This window comes from Littorina saxatilis, unplaced genomic scaffold (genome assembly GCF_037325665.1).
Source record: "Littorina saxatilis isolate snail1 unplaced genomic scaffold, US_GU_Lsax_2.0 scaffold_312, whole genome shotgun sequence".
In the NCBI taxonomy this organism is placed as follows: domain Eukaryota; kingdom Metazoa; phylum Mollusca; class Gastropoda; order Littorinimorpha; family Littorinidae; genus Littorina; species Littorina saxatilis.
In genome coordinates, this window is record NW_027128202.1 from 119031 (window position 1) to 145232 (window position 26202).

At 43.1% G+C, this 26202-nt stretch overlaps 1 protein-coding gene across 1 annotated transcript in view; it reads left to right on the top strand.

Annotated features, from left to right (window-relative positions):
- LOC138956569 (advillin-like) overlaps positions 1–23988 on the top strand; it is a gene marked incomplete at its 3' end in the record, with an annotated part of 71211 nt that extends 47223 nt beyond the window's left edge. The window contains 11 exon segments of the mRNA XM_070327895.1: positions 1605–1683; positions 9967–10065; positions 13686–13842; positions 15163–15263; positions 16244–16387; positions 16913–17002; positions 17750–17821; positions 18896–18982; positions 20215–20298; positions 22067–22128; positions 23886–23988. Of these exon segments, the coding sequence (XP_070183996.1) occupies positions 1605–1683; positions 9967–10065; positions 13686–13842; positions 15163–15263; positions 16244–16387; positions 16913–17002; positions 17750–17821; positions 18896–18982; positions 20215–20298; positions 22067–22128; positions 23886–23988 (1078 nt within the window).
- Positions 23989–26202: the final 2214 nt, after the last annotated feature.

Here is a 26202-nt window from a genome sequence, read left to right on the forward strand (position 1 = left end):
CGCTTTGGAAATATCAAAAAATATTGCTTGTGATGTACATTGCTTGTCCAAAGATTGACACAAATCGTCATATATACCAAGAAGTTGAAAGACAGTTGAGTCACCTGGAATAAAGCCTGACTGAGATACTGTCAATAAATTATGATCTGTCAAATACGTAAACATATGAGTTTGAATACATTTTTCCATTACTTTACCGATACAGCTTAATAAGGATATTGGGCGATAATTTGTGCATAGTGACTTCTCGCCTTTCTTGTAAACTGGGGTAACATGTGCCACTTTCCAAGCCTTTGGAAATTTACCTTCGGCTAATGATCTACTAAACAGTTTTGAAAGTGGATCAGAGACAACGTCTACGGCTGCTTTAAGAATCTTGTTATGAACAAGATCGGGACCAACTGCCTTGTTTTGGTCAAGGGATTTAATAATTCCAGAAACCATGTCAGTAGTAATAATAAGTGGAGGAGCGGATCCTGGGTGCTCTGACAGGGTTGGAAAAGGATCATCTTCATCATCAACACAAGATTGGTTAACAAAAAATGTATTAAATACTTCTGCTTTCTCCTCATCAGAATAACAAATAATTCCGTTATTGTCAATTGGTGGAATTTCTGACTGTGATAGGCCTTTCTTGGTCATGAATTTATTTACTAACTTCCACCAATCTTTGTTACCAAAATGTATTTGCGAATTTATTCTATCATCCAATTCAATATCATATTCTTCTTTTCTTTTACGAATTTTGTCTACTAAGATGTTTCGAATGCGTCTGAATAACGCCCAACACCACATAGAATCTAAACGTTTAGCTAAACTGTGTATTATTTGTTTTTTCCTTATCAACTTTTTAATTCCCTCGGTTATCCATGGGGCATCTCGTTCATTTATCACAACTGTTTTTACAGGCATACAGTGCTTGGCAGTAGTCATTAGTATATCCGTAAATGATTCGACTGCTGCATCCAGTGGTTCTAAGTTAACAACCTCAGGCCAATCTAGATTTAGCAAATCATCAACAAATTTCCCAATATTGAGTTTTGAATAATTATAAATGGTGCGCTTGAATGAACGTTTTAAATTAACTGTTTTCTTTATTTTAACATACGGGCAAGAATGGTCACTGCAAACTGGAGGGAAAATATCAACTGCATCTATCATGTCTGGACATGGGGTTAATATCAAGTCAATAAGAGTGGATGAATGTTCTGTAATTCGTGTTGGTTCTGTCACGATTTGAAACAAACTATTAACATTTAATAATCGTTGAAGGTGAGGCGGAGGGTTGTTCATACAATCAGCATTAAAATCGCCAAGTATTATCAATTTCTGTGGTGTCCTTGATGCTGACTGAATTGATTCATCAATCAAGTTCTTGTTGTTTGTGTCTGGGGTGCTCTTTCTGTTCTTGTTGTTTGTGTCTGGGGTGCTCTTTCTGTTCTTGTTGTTTGTGTCTGGGGTGCTCTTTCTGTTCTTGTTGTTTGTGTCTGGGGTGCTCTTTCTGTTCTTTTTTCCTTGCGATGATCGCCTGGCTGGTTTTACAGGTGACATTTTAAGCAGAGAGTTTTGCTGAAATAGTTGCACTTGTCTGTCTGTCCCTACAGGGTCTCAGATGCCTCCGGATCGCTGGAGGTGACCGAGGTTGGAGAGAAACCTCTGAAGCGTGAACACCTTGACTCCAATGTGAGTACCAGCAGGATTTAAATCATTAAGGTTCGGTTGGTTAATCAATTGTGTCGAATCGATTAACCTTTTTACTTTTTTTTAACGTCGGTTTGATGGTACAACGTTGGACTACATGTCCATAGTTGAAACTGTAGTCGAAATACATTATATTCGATCATGCACCCACCCACTCTCCCCCACCCTTCCTTCTCCTGTTCCCGTACCAATCCAATAGTCCCAGTTTAAAAATGAATCATGCAACGAAATGTGGGTAACTTTTTTTTTAAACTCTTGTCAATCAATACCATGTCTTTTAAACAGTCTTGTTGGATCCTTTTGGACGTCATCTCTTCAGATCTTCCCCCTTCAAAGAAGTCGAGTCGCATGCTGAGCTGAAAAAGCTTCATTTGGAAGCACAAAGAAAAGTACATTTCACTTCAAAAAGAAACCGTCTCTTTCCGCAACCCGTTTTCAATACACTCATGAAAGGGAGACAGTCTGGGACCCGTAATTACTAAAGATGAGTCATTTTGTCATTATCTCCCCCTTTTGCATGAGTTGCGCCCCGTTTGGCAAGGGGAGCAACTCTGTACGCATCTCGTCTTCGGCGTTGCGCTTTGGCTAATCAAGTGTCTCAGAAAAAGTCAAACATGGCACGCAGCCATCATTTGCTCTGCTAGGATTACACTCAGATTATGGAAGACCTTTTGTTGTCGTCTAGCGTGGCACGAAACAAAGTGGAGTTTGTTCAAGAGCTGTCACTGTCAAAATTAATATCTGTCTGGAATTTTGATGAGCGAGTCACCCAGAAAAATTAACCCGTTCGTAGGGTAGTCTGCGTTTCGCTGGATTTACCATCTTCAATCGTGTTTGAAAGCGGGGTGAAAGCTACAGGCCTTGCCGTTAGAGCTATTCGGCTCAGTCTTAGGTCTGGCCAGGCGTTTACATGGCATCAGACCATCCCCCCACTTGGACACATACCACAAATCAACGTCATGATTGCTAGCACACTACTTGTACACAGTCAGCATTGTTTGATGAATTAATATGTTAATCTGGTTTTAAGGAGATTGTCAATTGTGTTAGTTAATGTATAAATTCACATTGTAGGCGTGTGCCTTTCAATAATTCTAAGTTAAACGTCAAAGACACTGGGAAAGGCATCAGCACAATGCATCAAAATAAGAGAGCTTAGTTTTTAGAGAATACAACCGACGGAATTGAAAACAAGACTAGGCATTCATTTTGTTTCAGTATGTGCCTCTCTCTCTGTCTGTGCCTCTCTGTCTCTGTCTCTCTCTCTTTCTCTCTCTCTCTCTCAGTCTCTCTGTCTCTCTGTCTGTCTCAGTCTCTGTGTCTCTGTGTCTCTGTGTCTCTCTCTCAGTCTCTCTGTCTCTTTGTTTGTCTCTCTGTCTCTGTCTCTGTCTCTGTCTCTGTCTCTGTCTCTCTCTCCAAGGACAGATTGTAGGAAAAGGCCCAGCCTTAAATATTCATCCGTTTCTGACTCTATCTCTGTCTGTCTGTCTGTCTGTCTGTCTGTCTGTCTGTCTGTCTGTGTGTCTCCCCAGTCTCTGCCAGTCTGAGCAAAAACTAGGACAGACGGAAGATCTACTTGCCAGGTCCCTATCAGCGTATTGTCAGTCATTTCATCACACCCAGACAGAATCTGTCAGTGGGTGTGTTTGTCAGTCTGTCAGCAATCCTAAGCCATCACAACAGATGCCCCGACACTTGTGAACCACATGTCTGTCTGTCTGTCAGTCAGTGCGTATTTCGTTATTCAAGACTGTCTGTTCGTCGTTAAGCGGAGCATGTTTCGCACAGTTCTGTTAAAACAACAACTGCCAGCGTGTCTGTCATGGTGGAACCACGTAACGGTTATGTAAAGGCTGGCACCATTGCTTATACAAACGTGCCTGCTGTGTAACCTCCACGTATGTTAACAATCATGTTCGCTTTGAGACATTCTTGGCATCAGGGGTTTTTTGGTATCGTTTTCTTCTTCGTAAAATAGGGGATGTGAGTGACAGCGATCCTGGAAATAGTTCCTGATAATCAGAGGGATGCTGATCGACAGAACAACCGTGATGAAGTGAGGGAAGTGTGTATAGGATGTGATGGATACAATACTCTGGCTCTGTATTCTTCGCCTATCTCCTTCCTCCGTTTTCCTACAAATGAAACCAGCAATATTTCCCCCTGTGTAGGTCCCTACAGGCTGTCATTAATGGTCCCCTTTGCAGGTCCCTACAGGCTGTCATTAATGGTCCCCTTTGTAGGTCCCTTCAGGCTGTCATTAATGGTCCCCTGTGTAGGTCCCTACAGGCTGTCATTAATGGTCCCCTGTGTAGGTCCCTACAGGCTGTCATTAATGGTCCCCTGTGTAGGTCCCTACAGGCTGTCATTAATGGTCCCCTGTGTAGGTCCCTACAGGCTGTCATTAATGGTCCCCTGTGTAGGTCCCTACAGGCTGTCATTAATGGTCCCCTGTGTAGGTCCCTACAGGCTGTCATTAATGGTCCCCTTTGTAGGTCCCTACAGGCTGTCATTAATGGTCCCCTGTGTAGGTCCCTACAGGCTGTCATTAATGGTCCCCTGTGTAGGTCCCTACAGGCTGTCATTAATGGTCCCCTGTGTAGGTCCCTACAGGCTGTCATTAATGGTCCCCTGTGTAGGTCCCTACAGGCTGTCATTAATGGTCCCCTGTGTAGGTCCCTACAGGCTGTCATTAATGGTCCCCTGTGTAGGTCCCTACAGGCTGTCATTAATGGTCCCCTTTTATACAGGCTGTCATTAATGGTCCCCTTTGTATGTCCCTACAGGCTGTCATTAATAGTCCCCTTTGTAGGTCCCTACAGGCTGTCATTAATGGTCCCCTGTGTAGGTCCCTACAGGCTGTCATTAATGGTCCCCTTTGTAGGTCCCTACAGGCTGTCATTAATGGTCCCCTGTGTAGGTCCCTACAGGCTGTCATTAATGGTCCCCTTTGTATGTCCCTACAGGCTGTCATTAATGGTCCCCTTTGTATGTCCCTACAGGCTGTCATTAATGGTCCCCTTTGTAGGTCCCTACAGGCTGTCATTAATGGTCCCCTTTGCAGGTCCCTACAGGCTGTCATTAATGGTCCCCTTTGTAGGTCCCTTCAGGCTGTCATTAATGGTCCCCTGTGTAGGTCCCTACAGGCTGTCATTAATGGTCCCCTGTGTAGGTCCCTACAGGCTGTCATTAATGGTCCCCTGTGTAGGTCCCTACAGGCTGTCATTAATGGTCCCCTGTGTAGGTCCCTACAGGCTGTCATTAATGGTCCCCTTTGTATGTCCCTACAGGCTGTCATTAATGGTCCCCTTTGTATGTCCCTACAGGCTGTTATTAATGGTCCCCTGTGTAGGTCCCTACAGGCTGTCATTAATGGTCCCCTGTGTAGGTCCCTACAGGCTGTCAATAATGGTCCCCGAAGTTGACTTCGCGAAGTTTTTTTAACCCAAAACATGAGTGCCAGGCTTTGTGCAGCGAGCTTCGGGATAAATACTTCGCAAAGTTGACTTCGCGTAATCAATACCAGGTTCAAAGGTGATTGAGCAAATGTGGCAAAAGCACGTGGACTTCGCGAACATTAATAATAATTGTCAGTAAGTACTGGTGTCACATGACTGATGTGAACCAGTTGATTGGCTAATGGCGATGCGCTAAAACTGTTAGCGCACTCTTGGAGTGCGCTAACTTTTCCACAGAGCGTATTCTTACGCCCTTTACCTAAGCAAGACTGTGCTCTCATCCTCAGAATTAATTACTGACATGTAGCTTATATTCTCCACAATACCAAATGACCATAAATTCCCTACTTCTCAATTAAAGCAGAAGTGGGTTTTTTTCTGACAGATTGCATGTGCCTGTGCCACAGTGCGGCTGCCACTGATCTAAAAATAGAAGCCGCTGGGTTTCATCTAATTCTCGCCGACTTGCATAGATTCTTCTCATCGTGTTAGTGGCATGTAGCTTATCATCCACATTACCAAATGATGAGTTAATATAAAATTCCCACCCGCTAGCAGAAAACACAAGTGTTATTCCGATAACGTACCAGCTAGACCAGTTTGGAAGACTGACTCGATCGACTCTGTCATACGTAGCCGCACTGACTACACTGAAATACGACTGCATCAGTTCAGTTTCCGAATTATTATTTCAAGGCAAGAACAATCGTAATCGAAAACGTGTAGGGTTCAGAACGTTCTTACCATTATAAGACTTATTACCAGCGTGCCTCGTGCGTGCAGACTCAGTCAGTGCAGACTGCATGCAGTGGTTTGATTGCCCTAGCAGACGACATAAACCCCGCTCAGCAAATTAACACGTTGGGCAAATGTGAACGAAAAAACGATGGGGATATAATACGTGTAGGGTTCAGAGCATTCTTACCGTTCATATTTAGTATCAGACTCCCCGATGAATGAAGATACAACACGAAAATATGCCACATTTGTTTTGAAAATGTGCGAACCGTCGAGTCCCGCGGCTTCGAGTCAATTCAAGGGGAGTCACTCCGCACAGTCAATCCGTCGAAGCTCGACTGGAGGTTTCGAATCGCAAATAATGAAGAGCACAGCCCTTTCTCCGAGTTCAAATGAGGTCTCTCTGAAAGATCATCACTGTTCAGATTAACGCTACACTGGAATTTACCAACAGAAATTAAAATGCGTGTGACGAAAGCACGACACACTTGAGACACCCCACACAAAAGTAGATCTTTACTGTACACGACCTGACCACACAGTTATGCCTATTCAAATGCGCGTTGCAAAATGTGCGCTTGGAATCTTCTTTTTTCTATGGCGGTACTGACAATATCGTTATTGAAACAATCCCAGTGCACTAAGGGATTTATAGAGCAAATCTCGAAAATAATTATTGAACTCAGCGCTATGCGCTTCGTTCAATAATGAATTTTCTCGATTTGCTCTATAAATCCCTTAGTGCACTGGGATGTCTCAATAACTTAAATAATAATAATGCAAACTTTTATAGCGCTATTCTAGAAAAATGTCTACTCTTAGCGCTTTACAATACATACATCGACCAAGCATACTATACACGCACAGGCAAAGAAACCGACCAAACATAACCAACAAACTATACATGCACAGGCAAAGAAAACGACCAAACATACAATACACGCACAGGCAAAGATAACGACCAAACATAAACAAACATACTATGACCAAACATAACCAACATACTATACGCGCGCAGGCAAAGAGAACAATCAGCACATGTAATAATTACTGACAACTAATAATGCAGGCATACAATGACAATCCAATACACAGCCTAAGCACAAGAACCACAGTAGGCTTCTATATAAAAACGTGTCAACAGTACTATTTACACACACACAAACAGTGCTGACACAAAGCGCAGAAAATATATATACACGTTATTTTAGGCACTAGGTAGGGGGTGAGGTGGGGCGGGATGGGGTGGGTGGGGCGGGATGGGGTGGGTGGGGGGATGCGGAGGGGAAAAAAAATCACTTGCGCTGAAAGAGGTGTGTTTTGAGATTTGTCTTTACCGTTCTAACTGCATATGGTATGTGCGTAGTTTCTTGGTTCCTGACCGAAGGAAGCCAGGTATTCCTCAGTTGCAGCGGTTAGACAGCGGCCAGCTAACTAGTTTCCCCCAAGTACTCAGACAGCATTTATTAATCTTGTCACCATTTTAATCACACTATTAATCCCTTTATATTTGTTCTGTTGTGTCTCTTCTTTATCCACTTTGCTGTTAGGTTGAGGTTCTTGTGAATGTGTGTTTTGTCCTGCACTCCAACAAATTAAGCTTTCTTGTTTTTTTCATTATTGACTTTGAGCAAGTGTAATCATTACAAATGTAAACTGATCATGAACAAAATTTAAAATGTTTTTTTTTAAAGGTCGACGTACTGTAAATGTAACGTTTTGTTTTGTCAATAATTAAACGTTCCAATAACCCAGGGGAAGGGCTCCTAATATGGACCACTTTTTGTTTCATACTGATAGACAGTTTGTTTTCTTGCGAAGAAGTTTCATTTGTGTTTGGTAGTCCTTCTCTCTTAGGTTAACCGTTTGGCCTATTTAGAGTGAAATAGCTTTGATAGACATTCAGCAAAAATTATATACAGAATCACAAATAATAAAGAATAAAAATCACAAATGGTCCATATTAGAAGCCTGGGCGCCTAATATGGACCAATAAAGCGGCCTCCACGAATCACTGTAAAAAGCTCCCTATACTTCAAAATAACATGATACAACTTAGTGTACAAGTCAGACTAATCAAAATATGCTTTAGATTTATCTGTTTCGGGTTGATGAGAGCATTATTTGAAGCACACCAGGAAACTAAAGAAGCTTATCAAAAACAGAGTGAAAATAAGTGAAATTATCAACTTTCACGAAAAGAAGACTTTTTGTTATATTTTTTTTAAATCTCGAGGGCTAGTTATAGGTTATTTCCAGCAAGCTTCTTTATGAATTAATGAAAATAGCCTTTAGCTTTTATTTTTTTCGATTTGTTGAAGGTGGTCCATATTAGGGGATTCGCACATACTTTGAGATTTTGCTATTATTTTTTGTTTGCAGTAGAAACTCGGGGTCAACACCGCTAAATTGTAACAAATACGGTCTTAGCTGTCACATACGAGGGCTGTTCCGTTATTATTTAGAATCCAGGCTCCTGGCAATATGGCGTTAAATACAAAAGCATGCCGTCAAATAATGGACTATCGTGAGGCTTGACACAAAAAAAATGAAGTTCCAGAGTTATGTCGTTTGCATATATGGTTGACTCGGGAAGATACTGACCGCGCAAAGTATAAGATTGCGTCATGAAGCTCAATTTCGCGATTTCGGAGCCATAACTTACAATAACTACAAAATCAGGGTTAGAAGAGGCCGATTTGCATGAAAGTGTGATGAAATGTTTTTAGGATGAACGCTCTTTGTAGAGCCGTGGTGTAAAACTGGTACAGCAATTTCAAACCGGGTAGACGGAGCCTCGAAAGTGATACCCACCCTCGCCCTACTCATTTCATCCGTTATCCTCGAAAACATTGGCGCTGTTGAACAGATAATAAGAGAAGATCACTTTATTATAATCAGATAGATGCAATATGCCCTTGGCATTAAAAGCTCTGCATTTGAAAAGATCTTACACAAATATTAATGGCCCCAAAGCGATTTGCCGGTTGGGTACCACATGAACCCAGTGATGGGAAAAAGAGGGGTAGGGCAGAGTGTTGCCTGACAATACTTGAAAATGGCTTGTCGAAATCAACATGGAATATCGTCAGTGGTGACGAAACCTGGATTAGTTAGTTCCACTCTGAAACCAAACAACTGTCGTCTGTTCGGGTGTTTAACCAGGTGACCCAACCCCTGCCGAGTTCAAATAACAAGAAGCCCCAAAAATGGTTTGCATCTTTCGTCGCTAGATCAAGGTATTTAAACACTGTGACTCTTGAGGACAGACATACAGTCACGTCTGACTGCTGTGTCCACAACTAATGGTCGAAAATAATCGAGGCTTGGCACAAACACCGTCCAAACACGGGTATTCGAGGGCTTATGCTGTAACATGACAACGCACCTGTGTATACTGCCTTTGCGACAACAGATTTCTTGGCACCAAAGAGAGCACTGCTGCTGGTTGCATCCACCCTATTTTCTTGACATCTCCCCATGCTAGTTCAGCCTGTTCTTGGATATCAAGAAATAGCCGCGGAAACACGGTTAGAGACCCCTGAACACTCTGTCCGAGCCTTCACGAGGGCCATACCAGGTATAGCTGATGTCACGTGGTCCCAGGCCAGAATGAGAACGTTTGAGAGGATGGCCAGTTGGGTGTCGGCTGGGGAAGGATTGGTATAGAAAATGGCCTGGTTAGATTGTTGGTATGTGTTTCCGTTTCTGAGATTCTAAATAATTATGGAACAGCCTACGTATAGGAATTTTTGTGTGATAAAAGCTTTGGCTGTGGACAGAAACGAGTCCGTTTTAGGCGGCATATATTTTATAGTGAACGCTGCCAAAAGTGAAAAAAAGAGAAAAGCCTAACGGGTTTGAGATTTGTGTTTCTGCAACTGTTTTGACATGTGCAAGTTATCCAGAGAGGGTGAATACAGCGAATGAAATTGTTTTGAGCGCTCTAGCGCCCGTAGTTTGTCAGAACAGGAGGTGGTCCATATTAGGAGCCGGTCCATATCAGGAGCCCTTCCCCTATCTTATTAGTTGTTTTGACTTTAAACTGACCAATTTCATCGTGTTTCAGGACTGCTTCATCCTGGACTCTGGGCCCAGCGGGATCTACGCGTGGATCGGCAAGCAGTGCACCAAGAACGAGAAGAAGTCGGCCTGGCAGAACGCCACGGTGAGGCCTGGCACAGCAACAATCTTAAACAACAAAAGTGCATGAAATTGAGGATGAAAGTGGCATGTTCATTTCAATGCTTGTTATTCTCTCAGGTGCCAGGATAATGGTTCTGAATAACTCTCACTTACTCTATTACACATGTCGTATGCATTTAGAGCGCTTACTTCCCTTTGTTGATCACATCTTGCACAGCGAAGTAACATAACAGGGGTCGGTGTCATGGGCACGCAACACCGCGAGTCAACTGACGTTGAACGAGTGAAATGCGGTAATATCCGACGACATCGGCTTTCATAAAATAATTTTTCATTCGGCCGACTGCGTCTCTACGCACGGGGAGTTGCCATATTAGAGTGCGGCCCTCCCCCAGTTCTGCGTTCGGACAACCGTAGTCGGGTGACCAACTCGAGTCAATGCAACTGGCTCCGAGAGCGGGTTGGTTGGGACATCCGTCTTTCCCCTGACAAAAAAACTATTTTTTAATAAGAAGGAAAAGAAAAGGCCCTGATTGACCTACCGTGTTTTGTGAGGAAACATCATTACACCACTCCCCCCCCCCCCCCCTTCACCCTCAACCCCAAAAGAGTCCACCCATAAACTAAAACCAGAAATCAAAAGAGAGAGAGAGAGAGAGAGAGAGAGAGAGAGAGAGAGAGAGAGAGAGAGAGAGAGAGAGAGAGAGAGGCCGCATGTACTCAGAGAGTTAAGTACCTTCTCTAAAGGGAGAGGGAGACACGGAGATGCCCAGAGAGAGAGACAGTTAGAGAGGGGGAAGGCATTAATTGTATCCGGTCCGAAAAAAGCCATGACTCACACAGACAGTAGTTGACCCTGCCAGAAGCAAGTATCGTGTCCAATTAGCTATTCTCCTCATGAGACCGAGTTAATGAGCCAAGCGCTCTTCTTATTTCAAGCTTACTATGCCGATCGACAGAAAATGGGAGGAACTTTTACTGTCCACGGTATTAACTACGATAGAGTTAACTGCTCCACTTGTAAAAGGAACTAGGTGATAGTCAGACATCTTAGTTTACATTTGTAATGTTTTAGAGTAATGTCTTCACTTAAAGGCACAGTCAGCCTCCCGTAAACCATCACAGACACTGTCAGGCTTTTACACACAGTACAAACACCCTTTTGTTTAAACACTAACCGCTTGAGAACATCCTAGGTGCCCTACGTAAAGAGCGAGCAATTTTCAAAGAATTTATTTTTGCGTGGCCAGCCGGATTGTCTGATCAGACAATCGGACGACGCGTTTTGGCGCTGGACCTAACTTGACAGCTTGTTACACAAACATTCTTAATTCACAAAAGAATTCTTTTTTCATCAAGACAAGATCAGTACAACTCGAAATTTTGAAAGTTAACAAAAAGATAGCCCAGAAGTGTGTTCCGCAAAACGTGGTTCTCGAAGCAGACGAATGTTCTGCATGTCGTCAGTTTCTTTGAACGGTCAATCGCCACCGCTCAGTTCATGTGACTCGCAGCCGTTTGTTGTGTTTTAGATTCAAAGGTGCACAATAACGTGCTATTGCAGATACACCGAGTCGCATTGAAATGACAAACTGACTACTAAATTGTGAAAAAAAGGAAAGTTGATCACACGGGTTCACGATGGCTCAGGGGTTAGATAAACCACGAAAACAGGTGTATGGTTTACGCAAGCTAAGAGAGAGAGAGAGAGAGAGAGAGAGAGAGAGAGAGAGAGAGAGAGAGAGAGAGGGAGGGACAGAGAGGGAGATCGAGAGAGAGGGGGGGAGAGAGGGAGAGAGATAGAGGGAGAGAGAGAGAGACAGACAGACAGACAGACAGACAGACAGACAGACAGAGACAGAGAGAGAGACAGAGAATTTTGCCGAGAGTTTTGCCAAACATAGCAGTGCACCCCCTTTTCTCACTAAACAGTCTCCTTGTAAACTCTCAGTGAACTACTGTTCTGCGAAAGATAGCACTCAGAGATGCTTAAGCCCCCTCCACGCCCTTCAATTCCAGACATCTTTGGTTCCATCTGATTGAGCAAATTGCCAGTGGAACCCTCGCCAGAGCCTCCGAAGACCGAGAGATGTGTCTTCCAGCGCGGTCTCATCGATTTGGTGCTTTGCGCGCAGTTGAACGTCCTGTGCCATGGTCTGGTGAACCTTAAAAAGATCCCTTAGGATGATTTTGCCATAGCTGTGGATTATTTGTGTATGCTCTGCTGGGGTTCAATATTTGGGCAGAATTGATTAGAGGACATCCCTTGCGATTCGTAAAGTGTGTTGTATCTGGTTTGGTGTGGAGAAGAAAATTCGACAAAGGAGGAACAGCAGTATAACACGCAGAAGGAGAAGAAGCAGAAGAAGAAGAAGAAGATGCTGTGTTCACGAGATCTTCATTTTGAGGGTTAAGTGTAAGCAAAATGATGTTAAGCAACAGCAGAGATCTGAACTCACCTTCACAAAAACAGCACAACTCAAAAGTCAGATTTTTGTCTGTGGAAGCTGCTGTCCGACAACATGTAAGAAAATAAAAGCAAAACAACAGCAAACCAAAATATATTTATTGCACAAACTGGAAGACTAAACACATTTGAAAACGGGTTTGCAGAACATCGATGCAAAAAAAGCTGTCTTTTCCTCGTTTGAAATAGATTATATAAAAGCTAAATGTAACAGATATTTAGACACACACACACAAACAAACAAATTATGCGATCATTTTTCTTTCCTTGCCAATGAAAAATCCATTATTTTGCTTATCCGTCACTTTGATAATGCATGATATAATCTTTTTCACCCATAACTACTATACTAAATTAGATACAACCACATACATAATTAATTACAGAAATCCAAAATCAGATAGACTGCCAACTTTTCAATTCATTAATTAATTACAGATCACGTGTGCGGACTCGACCCGTCCAACACATAACAGTACGTTACTCCGTTGCCCATGACCTCAATGTTCTACGCTAGATGATCATGATAATAGGAAATAACTCGTCAGGAAATAACTCATCAGGAAATAACTCTGTCGGGTTTGTATGGGTTGTGAAAGAGTGAATACGCTTGGTTTTATTGAGACAAACTTTCCTCACGTGCTCCTTGTCCACGTGTTTGAAACACACCCCGTGCTAGTGACTGGCCTATAATGTCACGTGGGAACCTTTGACTCCCGAAAAGCTGGAATATTCACTCTTTCACAACCCAGGGGCGGATCCAGGGGAGGTTTCCGGGGTTTCCAGAAACCCCCCTTAGCCTAAAAACAATAAAAACAAAATTGAAATTAAAGAAAAACTGATGCTCAGATTGCACCAGATTGCTCCATTTTCCTTGATTTTCATCAACATTTTCCCTAAAAGAAGTTTGGACCCCCCCCCCCCCCCCCCCTTGAAAAGGATGTGATCCGTCCCTGCAACCCCTACCAATACTTCATTTTTGGGCTCATGTATTTGCATGACTGGCAAGTTTACGCCAGTAATTACACGCAAATAAAACTTCAGCAGTACCTGCATCAGTCGTGTGTATATGGTCATGCGAAGTCATTCATTTTTTGGACACAAGTGAGCAATCCCATGATGGGTTTAAAAACTTGTTCCGGAACATTGTGAAATTTCAACTTTCTTTTCCACAGGAGTTCTTGACGCTGCAAGGCTACGCGGACTGGACCCCGGTCACTCAGGTGGTGGAGGGCGGCGAGACCCCGTTGTTCAAGCAGTACTTCACGCAGTGGACAGAGAAAGACGCACAGAAGGGACTCGGCAGAGCGTACAGCATGGATAAAGTCGCCAGTAAGTCATTGATTGACAACAAGATAGTGGGAAGGTGTGAGGGGGGGTGGTTGGTGGCGGAGATACCCCGTTGTTCAAGCAGTACTTCTCGCAGTGGACAGAGAAAGACGCACACAAAGGACTCGGTAAAGCGTACAGTGTCGATAAAGTCGCTAGTAAGTCATAGGGGCGGGGATATAGCTCAGTTGGTAGCGCGCTGGATTTGTATTCAGTTGGCCGCTGTCAGCGTGAGTTCGATCCCAGGTTCGGCGGAAATTTATTTAACAGAGTCAACGTTGTGTGCAGACTCTCTTCGGTGTCCGAACCTCCCCCCGTGTACACTACATTGGGTGTGCACGTTAAAGATCCCACGATTGACAAAAGGGTCTTTCCTGGCAAAATTGCTTAGGCACAGTTAATAATTGTCTACCTATACCCGTGTGACTTGGAATAATAGGCCGTGAAAGGTAAATATGCGCCGAAATGGCTGCAATCTACTGGCCGTATAAAATTTCATCTCACACGGCATCACTGCAGAGCGCCTAGAACTGTACCCACGGAATATGCGCGATATAAGACTCATTGATTGATTGATTAATTAATAAAAAAAAAAAACAGACAGGTAGGCGAACAGAGAGACACAGACAATCTTGGCAGATAAAAAGACAGACATGCAGAAAGAAGAACTGTCTGAGTGGACCATGAACATGTGCTGAGAATTATAGAAAGGTCTTATGTTGGCATGCTTCGCCGAGTCCAGATCAAACCATCTCGGTTTACGGGTTTCGGCTAGCCAGGATTTAGTAGCCACGACGATGACTGATCCCAGGTTTTCATCGTCGACCATTAGTTTCAGGCCGATCGATTGACTAAATGTTTTGATATGGCTATGCGCGACTTGTCTAAATTATTGATTTTCCTTTCATTTTCATTTTTCATTTTCATTACTTTATTGTCCCATCGCTGGGAAATTCGGGTCGCTTCCTCCCAGTGGAAAGCTAGCAGTAACGGAGTCGCGCTACCCAGGTGTCTGCGTGTATAGGTGTATTCAGCCACCTGCACTTATGGCAGAATGACCAAGGTCTTTTACGTGCCATTGTGATGACACGGGGGTGGGACATGGCTTCCGTCTCTGGGTCTGCACATAAAGTTGACCCGTGTCCGTCCCGGCCCGAATTCGAACCTGCGACCTTTCGATCACAAGTCCAGTGCTCTACCAACTGATAGCAGTCGATTCGTTTCGGAAATGTTGTTGGTATGTTTCTTATGTGTTTGTTGATGTTATTTTCTATTTGCTATGTGGGTTGTGAGCTGTACGATATCTCTATTTTCTGCACGCAGAGCAGAGCAACGAGAAATTCAACACGTCGACTCTACACAGTAACAAGGAGGACGCCAAGAAAGAGGAAAGCCTTCCCGATGATGGATCGGGAAAAGTGCAGGTCAGGCCTTCTCATAAAAAACTTTTTTGTTGTTAAACTTTTCAATCAGAATTCCTAAGTCTTGCTAAGTCTGAGGTAGAGCAAATTTAGGCCTCTGATATTTCCCACAGGACATTAGTAAGGACGGTGTGCGTTTTGAGGAATAGTGTTGTCCAGTATAATGACATTAATCGCTTTTATTCAAATGCTGTTGATAGATTAAGCCCACTAAATCGGAAACCAAACAGGTAACCTACTGGAACTGAACACGTTAACATTTAAATCGAAAACGAAGAAAAAGAATGCAGAAAATGAGAATATTTCATAACCAACTCTCCAGAAATGTGCCTCAATGATTCAGTAGGCAAAATACTGTCATTCTTCTTATAAACATAAGTCGAAATTATGAAAATGAGCCGATACTGTTACTAACATTGTGAGAGATGTAAACATTGTCAAAGATGGGTTAATGGTATAAAATACCGACACATGGTAATATGTTGAAGTCACCGAGACAAACATCGTTATCGAAATTCTTTACCATTTCCTCACGAGACATGCCGAAATAGTGAAAGAACTTTTTAAGTGACGTTATTATTCACGTTTTCACGTCTTTTTAAAAAAAAATTTTTTTTTACTTTGTTTGGCTTTTGGCGTCAGAGATTGAAATTCGAAAGAGAGGGTGAAAAATAGACGGCTTGGTTATTTTTTTTAATCGATATCGTATGTCTTTAACGTAAGGCCAAACAAAAATATATGTTGGTTTCGGGTAACCCGACCGACCCTTTTTTTCCCGCCGACCCTCTCTGTCAAAAAAAACTTTCTAAGAAAAACACAAACTTTTGGCACATTTTGCGAACCATACCGAGGCTAAGGGAAGTAACCTCCTTTAAAATCGACTAAATTAAAAAAAAAGGAAAAGACAAAAAAGCCGACCTACCGACCCTATCTTTTTTGTAACGTTAAATTAAACCAGCATATATTTGTGTTTGGCCTTACAGCTGTGGCGAGTCGAGAACGGCGACCTGGTGGCTCAGCCTAAAGACATGTACGGCATTTTCTACACGGGGGACTGCTACCTGCTGCTCTACACCTACACCAGGGGCACCAGCCGCATGGAGCACTACCTGCTCTACTTCTGGCAGGTAAACACCTCTACCTAAGCCTGTATCTAGGGGGTGGTCCTTATAGTCCCGGAAGTGCCCCCTCCTTAGACCACACATATTCAATTGCTTTATTTGAACAGCAACTGAGAATGGGGGTGGGGGTGGGGGGTGGGGGTTGGAGGCAAGACCCCCGCCTGGCCAGCCAATTTACCCCTGCTTCCTTTTGGAAGCCCCTCCCTCCCATACACTCGGCCCAGCCCTGGTACCTGATTCATTTCGCAAAACCATTTGTGAATGCTAAAGTGAGAACCTTGTATTGAGAACTGTCATCACATAACACAACAGAGAATATGATCTGTGTATAATGTACAGGTAAGCTACGCTGCCTTGTCCGTTTTTGCACAAATACACCCCCCCCTCCCCCAAAAGAACACCAAAACAAACACACACCAAAAAACACACACACAAAAAACAAGAAACACAACCACAAAAACACACACACACAAAACACACAAAAAACACCAATGTTAGTGTCCAGTGTCTGCAATTCTGTCGCAATGTCAGGGTTCCAAAAGCACAACGGACGAGAAAGGAGCGTCGGCCATCTTTGCACAGAGAATGGACGACAACGACCTCAACGGAGCGGCCGTGCAAGTGAGTAATGCGTCATTTCTGGTCAGGGTTATGGATCACACACCCATGTTCTGAACTTTTAACCGTGTAGCTGAAATTCATCGTTTCACAAGCTGTTATTTCAAAGACTTCGGAAACAATTAAGTTTTCATCAGGATCGTTATGCAAGAGTCGAGGTCAGAGCTAGAGACTTTGGTCCGAGATAAAAATGTACTCTCAGTGCAGTTTATTCCGGACAAAAATCTTCAAACTTGATTGCTGGGCGGGTGTGCACGTGAAAGTTACTATCCGAATGGAAGCCAGTCCCCAGGTCGGATTGGCTGAAATCAGAAGCAAACCTGAATTTAAACTAATCCGACTCCGGTTGGTAACTGTCTGGTGCACACCAGGTCTGCATACCGGCCCGGCCCAGGTATATATATATACAAATGCAGATGAAGCGCGCTAGTGCTTGATTAAAATCTAATACTAATACTGTAGTCACCGCACTGATTGTTTTCCTAGCTTTTTTTTTTAAATTGATAGATTGCAGTCATATTTTGTATTCCGTGGTCATCGACTTTTCATTGTTATTCGTCATTTAAAAATGTACTTGGTTTGTTGTTAATTAACCGATGTCAGTTTGTCCCGCCACTAACTGTTTGTAAACAACAAAGACATTGTTTTCCTAGATGTTTTTTTCCTTGACAGATTGTATTCATATTTTATATTCAGTGCCCATCGACTTGTCATGGTTATTCGTCATAAAGAATGTATTTTTTTGTTTAGGTTCGTGTTGTACAGGGTCGGGAGCCAGAACACTTTCTGCGAATCTTCAAAGGCAAGATGGTCATCTTTCTGGTGAGTGCATGCTGAGATGAAAGTCGCTTGATCATGTAATGCCTGTGATTCTCTCAGGTGCCGGGAGATGGGTTTCGCCAAACTCTCGCTTACTCTATTGCACATGAATGCATTTAGAGTGCTTAATTCCTTTTATTTGTCAGAATGAATTCAATGCTGATAACAACTTTAAAGAACCGGGGTTTTGAAACTGAAAATTGTAGAATGTGTATATTTAGTTCTTTGTGTTTGCACAATAACGTATTACAGGAAAAGGGGATAACACAAACCTGCACAATGTTTGGAATGATTCACCACAACAACAAAAAAAACTGAAAAAACTTAGAAAACAGCAAGACCGATCTTCAAAATAGTAATCAGCTTGGAAAAAAGTACAGCAAGGAATCTTTGACACGAAACACAGGAAAAATGAAATATCAGAAGAGAATACAATGGGAGGCATATGCATCATTCTACCTGTCTGCTGATACGTTTTGGTTTGAGTGGTGAGTTATTTGATTTTTTATATCAAAACAATGTTTGCAACAGTGGTAACTGTGATGAAAATAGGTAAAGGACAACTTCTCTCTCTCTCCCTCCCCTCTCTCTGTTTGTCTCCCCCCCCTCTCCCTCCCCCTGTCTCTCTCTCTCTCTTTCTCTCTATCTCTCTCTCTCTCTCTCTCTATCTCCCCCCCCCCCTCTCTATGTCTCTCTGTCTGTTTATCTCTCTCCGCGTACCCCCCCTCCCCTTCCTATCACTCTCTTTCCTACCCCTCGGTTTATGAACCTTAACCAAGGCGCGTTACTGTGATGAAAATATACCTTGGGACATTATGAGTTGGATGATCGGGTGGCCTCGCATCATAGCCACTGAGTTGGATGATAGGGTGGCCTCGCATCATAGCCACTGAGTTGGATGATAGGGTGGCCTCGCATCATAGCCACTGAGTTGGATGATCGGATGGCCTCGCATCATAGCCACCACTGTGCTACTTTGTTCTGCCTTGGGCAGAGCTAGGAGACTAGGATTTTCCCGGTCGTTCAAAGTTCAGACTATTTCTAAATCCGCATACTTCTGTTTCTTTTGTTCTTCAGGGCGGCATCAACAACAAAGAACCGGATAGCAGTACCCGTCTGTTCCAGGTTCGTGGCACCAAGCCTGTCAACACCAAAGCTGTACAGGTAAGTTACAGGTGGCAGACAGGTAGAACACAGGTAGCAAACAGGTGAAAAACAGGTAGCAAACGGAAGCTGGCAAGTCAGATGAAAACAATACTCGCCAACAGACATGACATGGAAACAGGAAAGAAAAGAGATGGATGGTTGAAAGGATAGGAGCGGACGAAAATACCCAGAGAATATAAACACTAAGGGCAAGAGGAGAAGCTAATTTTAGTTCGACATGAGAAGTGTTTTGTCTAACGTTTATGTCTCACAAGCATTATTGGCTGGAAACGGCTTACCCTCTTGCTCGAAGAAAGAAAAAAAGAAAGACAGAAAGGAACGGAAAGGGAGAAAGAAAGAAAGGAACATAGAAACAAAGAAACAAAGGGAGAAATAAAGAAGGAAGTAAAGAAGGAAAGAAAGAAAGAGAGAAAGAAAGATAGCGAGACAGAAAAAAAAGAAAGAAAGAGAACGAGAGAAAGAAAGAAATCGAGAAATAAAGAAAGAGAGAAAGGCGGAAAGAAAGAAAGAAAGAGAGAAAGCAAGGAAGAGAGAGACAAAGAAAGAGAAAAAGAAACAAAGAGAGATGATGGTGTCGATTTGCACAACACACCAAAGACTAGTTTAGGATGACCGTTACCCTGGCCTTCATTATCTGATTCCTCAGACTAAACTTCCAATTACGATCGTACAAAGAAAATGCGATCACAAAAGCAGCAACGGTTTCACAAAGGGGAGGTAATGAACCAGACAGACAGACAGAAAGGCATGCAAGCACAACCAACGACAGGGCATTCCCGGTGTTAGCCTTGAGATTGAGGTTCCGACAAAGAATAGCGAGCTTTCATACAGTACGGCGCTACCGATTTTTTTTATTGCATGCGTGCATTCCTATTTCCAAGTCCTGAGATTTTCGCTGTGAACATTGGATCTTGTTCGTGCTCATGCGTGCACACGGGGGGGGGGGGGGGGGGGGGGGGGGGGGGGGGGTTCAGACACCGATGAGAGTCTGCACAAAGTTGACTCTGGGAAATAAATCTCCGGCCTCGCTGAACGTGGGGGTCGAACCTACACCGATAGGGTGACAACTGGTTTCCAGCAAGCCCCGCTACCGACTGAGCTATCTGCCCGCCCTTATATCTGGAGTATGCCAAAAAAGAAAACAGCAACATCGTCCCTTCGTCTCAAGATTGTTGATAATAAACGTGGTGTGTGATATCTAATATGTCAATATGTTTAATATCTTACAGGTCCAGCCGAGGGCGGGGTCGCTCAACTCCAATGACGTGTTCATTGTGGACACCGAGAAGGACATCTTCCTCTGGATAGGGCGGGTGGGTTCTCCATTCTTACCTAAGTTTGTACACGTATATATAGAGAATACTACATGGCTTCCTATGTGATACCAGTTTTACACGAGTTGTGTTTTTAAATATTGAACTGCGAGCGAAAGCGAGCTTTTCAATATTTGAAAACACAACGAGTGTAAAACTGGTATCAAACAGGAAGCCATGTAGTATTCTGTTTATCCTACATACTGTACTTGCGTGTCTATTGCTCCAAACGTCCCTCAGTCGAAGCATCCAGATTGAAGAAGCTTCAAAATGGAACCTGGATCTCTCCGAAAGCCTCGTGTAATCTTTGACGTCAAAGCAAAGAGACGTCACTCTAGAAAGTATATCGTGACGTGTACGTTCTTAAAATTCTTCCAAGTGTTCAAAGACTGAATGACGTTTGTTTCGGTGACTCGGTGTCACGGGCAGTGGACAATCAGGTCCCTGCCAGACACGACCTCTTCACATGCACTGTGGAGTGAACGATATTGTTATGACATGAGTGGTATGCCACACGTATGTGGGATAGATATCATATACTTTCCAACTACTGTTACTGTTCTCGTTAGTCTATAGGTTCCTGAATCAGTATAACGTTGTCGTCCCTGTGTTTCTCAGATCTTATCATTGCGCTCTGTCTCTCTATTCTCGACTCCTGCATTCTGGCCTAAAATAATAGTTTCACATCATCTTATTTTTTGCAAAACATTCCAAAATGTGAAGCAACGTTCCACAGAAGTTCACACTACCTCTGTATCTCTATTCTCGACTCCTGCATTCTGGCCGGCCCATATATAAGTTTCACATCATCTTATTTTTTGCAAAACATGCAAAAATGTGAAGCAACGTTCCAAAGAAGTTCACACTCCCTCTTATTCCCCGTCAATGCTCTAAAGCTCAAAAGTTGTTGTAAAACTTAACTTACAACAAAGTGAATTCGTGGAGACACATGAACACTACCCAGGCGTGCACTGCGGCCATTGCTGGAGTGGCCTGTCCATTGTCACTGGGAAGGGGGGAGGGATGGACAGTGAATTTCCAAGGGACAAGACATTCCTTTCGTGCTAGTCTCCCTATCGCTAATTTAAATGTACAATGCTGTGTCAGTGTTTGGTAACATTGTTTAAAGTTTTGTTGAAAAGCCAGAGAGACAAGTAAATTCCATTGCGCTTGAATTATATGCTTGGAACTTTGTTTCAGAGCTTTCTCAAAAAAACATCTAGGGGAAGACGAATGGACGGGAATTTAACTTTTGTGGCTTAAATGCATACGACATGTGTAATCGGGTAAGCGAGAGTTACGCGGAACCAAGCTCCTGGCGCCTGAGAGAATAACAAGCATTGACATAACCAAGCGACTTTCATCGCATAACTCTCACTTACTCTATTACACATGTCGTATGCATTTATAATAATAATAATAATAACTGGACATTTTTAAGTGCCTAACCTATGGCTCTAGGCCCTTTACAAAAGAACATATACAGAATAGAACAATTAAATGTACAACCTACATAAAACAATTAACCATACGGACAAAAATCACCACATGTACTGTTCACACAATATTCATATATATGCTATACACACTATATATATATATATATATACACACATACCCAGCGAACACTTTCAACAATCATGCCAACTTTGTGGGAGAGGAGTACGTGCAGAAATGGAATGGAGTGCTTATTTCCCTTTGTTTCTCATAATTATCTTAAAATAGCGCTATGCCTCATTTGTGATTGAGATGTTAATTTGTTTTTCAGGGTGCGAGCGAGGACGAAAAGAACGTTGCCCAAAATGTGGTCCAGCATATTTGTCCCGACAGGTAAATCTGCTTTATATTGAAATACTGCGTGATGCAATGCAAAACACTGTTGTTGTAATTCCCTTTTTTCGATTGTCCCCTAGCCTTTCTGTTAGTTTATTATCATACTGCTGGGAAATTCGTGTCGCTTCATTCCTCCCACTGGTGAGCTAGCAGCAAACACATTAACTATTCGATGAGGAATTGTTGAAAGCATGGAGCAAACTAAAATGTTTTGCATTCACAACTCCTTGATATAGTTACTTAGAAATAAAACGATTCTTGTGAAGAAAGGGTTGAAAATATAGAATTTGAAACCCTGGATAATATCTAAGAACAAGTCGCGTGAAGCGATATAAAAACATTTAGTCAAGCAGTCGGCATCAAAGTAACAGATTAACACCAAAAACGAGTCATCGCCGAGACCATATTAAGATAGTCTAGACTAACCACACCGAAAAACCGAGACGGGTCACGCTCGTCTCCGCGTAGCGCGAATTAAAAGTATTTTCTGTAATTCTGAACAAATTTTTTGAGAAAACATGACATATGTATATGTTTTAAAATCAGGAGAAATTGGGGAATACGATGCAATCATTTTTGTATCTGACAGTAAAAATTCGATTTTAATGACAACTTTAATGAGCAAACTAATTAACTAATTTTTACGCTGCCGAGCTGAAGGTCAATCCCATAGTCCGGACTTCGTGGAAGATTTGCTGACCAAAATTTCAATCAAAAATGAAAAAAAAACCGTTTGGATATATCGTACTCAGGAACTCTTATGAAAATCGGTCCAGTAGTTTTTTTTCGGAATCGCTTTATACACACACGCACACACTTGCACACACACACATACACCACAACCCTCGTCTCGATTCCCCCTCTATGTTAAAGCATTTAGTCAAAACTTGACTAAATGTAAAACGGCACTCAGATCGCTTCCAAAGTTATACCACAAGACTCTGCCTTACAAGTAATGCTACCGCGCAGGAAGACTGCCTCAGTGTTTTAAAAGACTGACTAATAAAAGTTCGTAAAAAATTAATAGGCAAAGAACGAGAGCCCTCTTATGAGCGTTGGGTTGGATTACTTCCCCTGAGTTACTTCCCTTGTTTGTGTGTCACTAGGCTGTCGCGTCATGTATAGAGGGCGGTATCGGTTTTGCCGACAGGCGGCGCCTCTGCACTACTTATTGCCTCCTGTACCGGAGAGAGGCGGCGCTCTGACGCTCATTCATCCACTTTGATTTAATTAGTGGCCATACTGGTGGTGCCCTGTTGAGCATGTCGTGTCGTGTGCATTTAGATTTGGGTAAAGTGGACCCCCAGCTTCGTCAGATGTCAAATTCGACCGAAACTCCCCTTAAATAGTCATATGAATAGTATTTCCTTTAACGCGCGTCTTCTTCCTCAACCCACCAAACGACAGACAAAAGTAAAGCGATGCTCCTTACCCTTCAAGCAAAGGTCGAGGTCAAACAATTATCGTACTACGAGGGCTGTTCTGGAAGTCCTTGGAACCTCATATTAGTGCACAGCTCACCGTTAATTTGACTATGTTATTTTCTTCAAGGATCCTTCCTGACCTGTGACACACTTTAACATTCTGTAGAACTACCTTTCAAACATGTCGGCGCGAGTGTTCTTGCCGATACCATCAATGACCCTCGTTTACTCTCGGACATCAGCATCAGGGCTCTCGTAACGGTTTCCCCGGAGCTTTTTCTTTAAATGTAAAAACAGCATTAACGTAACAATTCACTCGACGGTCCGCAGGAACTCTTCTGACGTCGTGGTGATAGAAGAGGGATTGGAACCCCCAGAGTTCTGGGATGTGTTGGGTGGACCCGAACCCTACGCCACTGGGCCCAACCTTGAGGTGCGTGCTTGTGCTGGTTTGTGTTGTGTGTGTTGCGTGTATTGTTTTGTGTTGTGTGTGTTGCGTGTATTGTTTTGTGTTGTGTGTATTGCGTGTATTTTTTTGTGTTGTGAGTGTTGCTTGTGTTGTGTGTGTTGCGTGTATTGTTTTGTGTTGTGTGTGTTGCGTGTATTGTTTTGAGTTGAGTGTATTGCGTGTATTTTGTTGTTGTTGTGAGTGTTGCGTGTATTGTTTTGTGTTGAGTGTGTTGCTTTGTATTGTGGGTGTTGTTTTATGTTGCGTTTGCTTTAGTTTGATTGTTAGTGGGATGTGTGTGGGGGTTGGGGGTGATGGCGGGTCCGAAGAAACGCCAATGGGCCCAGTTGGATGTGTTTTGTGTTGCGTGTGCTTTAGTTTGACTGTAAGTGGGATATATTGGGGAGACCGGAACCATATGACACTGGGCCCAATTTGGATGTGGGTGCTTGTGTTGCTTTGTGTTGCTTTGTGTTTGTAGACTCGCTCCCAAGGGTAAGACTGACATAACCTGCTCGAAGCACAAACGTACTAATTCACTCGAACTCGTAGTTCATTTTGACTGCCTGTTTATTCGTACTGTCTCACTCCGGTAGGTGGCATTGGCGAGTACACATATAAGGGAGACAATTCCCCAATCACATCAGTAACGTGTCGTCTGCTATGCTACAGTGTTGGGTGTATTTTTGTGTCTGTGTGTATTTAGTTCAACTGTGAGTGGGATGTGTTGGGGGACTCGAACCCTACGCTATTTGGCCACATTTGGATGTGTATGCTTGTTATGTTGCTTTGTGTTGCTTTGGGTAGCGTGTGTTGTTTTGTGTTGTTTTTTTACTTTAGTTCAAGTAATTATAACCTAGTGTTAAGGGTGGGGGGGGGGGGGGGGGGGCGAACCGTATCCCACTGAACCAGACGTGAAGGTGTGTACTTCCTGTGTTGTTTTGTGTTGCTTTGTGTTTGAAATAAAGCTATTGCTATGTTATTGCAACTCAGTTTTACTGGTTGTCGTTGCCATGTTACCATTCTTTTGTGGGATCTTCTTCTTCTTCTTTTCGATCGCCGATCACACTTGGAGTCCAGATCTTGAGATATAATTAGTGGTCTTCTGCCGCCTTTAATTTTAGGTACATGTAATACCAGTTGACAAAACGATCACTGTTTGCGGGTTTCGGGGGTGGGGAGGGAAGCGGATCAAATACCACACCCTAGGGTCCAGTCTGGGGTCTGGTCATCCAAAAATAAACTAATTTGGCACTGGTGCTGCACGTGCTATGTAATCCATGGGGTCTGCGGTGCCAATAGGGGCATTAAGCCTGACTCCTTAAGGAAGATAGTACAATAAGGTAGTCAAGGGTTGCGTAAGTTGCGCAAACGGGCCAAAGAGACCGCGAGACCATGAGACCATTTTCAAAGGCCTTTGAACTAGGGGAGTTAACGGTCTTCGTGTAGTAAGTTTATTTTACAGCGAGCCTCTCCTCACCCGCGCTGTATTGTGAAATGCCAGATGTGGCTTACAGTTAGTTACGTTAACGTTAACCACAAGTGACTTAGAGTCCGAGTGACTTAAAGTCCGTACTAACTGATGTCAGAGTGTGCAACCTAACGTCATTTGACTTGAACAGAACCAGGGGACTGTAGTGCCAAAAACTGATATCAGAGACTGTAACATAGTGTCATTTGCTGTGAACAGAACCAGGGGACTGTAGTGCCAACAACTGATATCAGAGACTGTAACATAGTGTCATTTGCTGTGAACAGAACCAGGGGACTGTAGTGCCAAAGACTGATATCAGAGACTGTAACATAGTGTCATTTGCTGTGAACAGAACCAGGGGTCTGTAGTGCCAAAGACTGATATCAGAGACTGTAACATAGTGTCATTTGCTGTGAACAGAACCAGGGGACTGTAGTGCCAAAGACTGATATCAGAGACTGTAACATAGTGTCATTTGCTGTGAACAGAACCAGGGGACTGTAGTGCCAAAGACTGATATCAGAGACTGTAACATAGTGTCATTTGCTGTGAACAGAACCAGGGGTCTGTAGTGCCAAAGACTGATATCAGAGACTGTAACATAGTGTCATTTGCTGTGAACAGAACCAGGGGACTGTAGTGCCAAAGACTGATATCAGAGACTGTAACATAGTGTCATTTGCTGTGAACAGAACCAGGGGTCTGTAGTGCCAAAGACTGATATC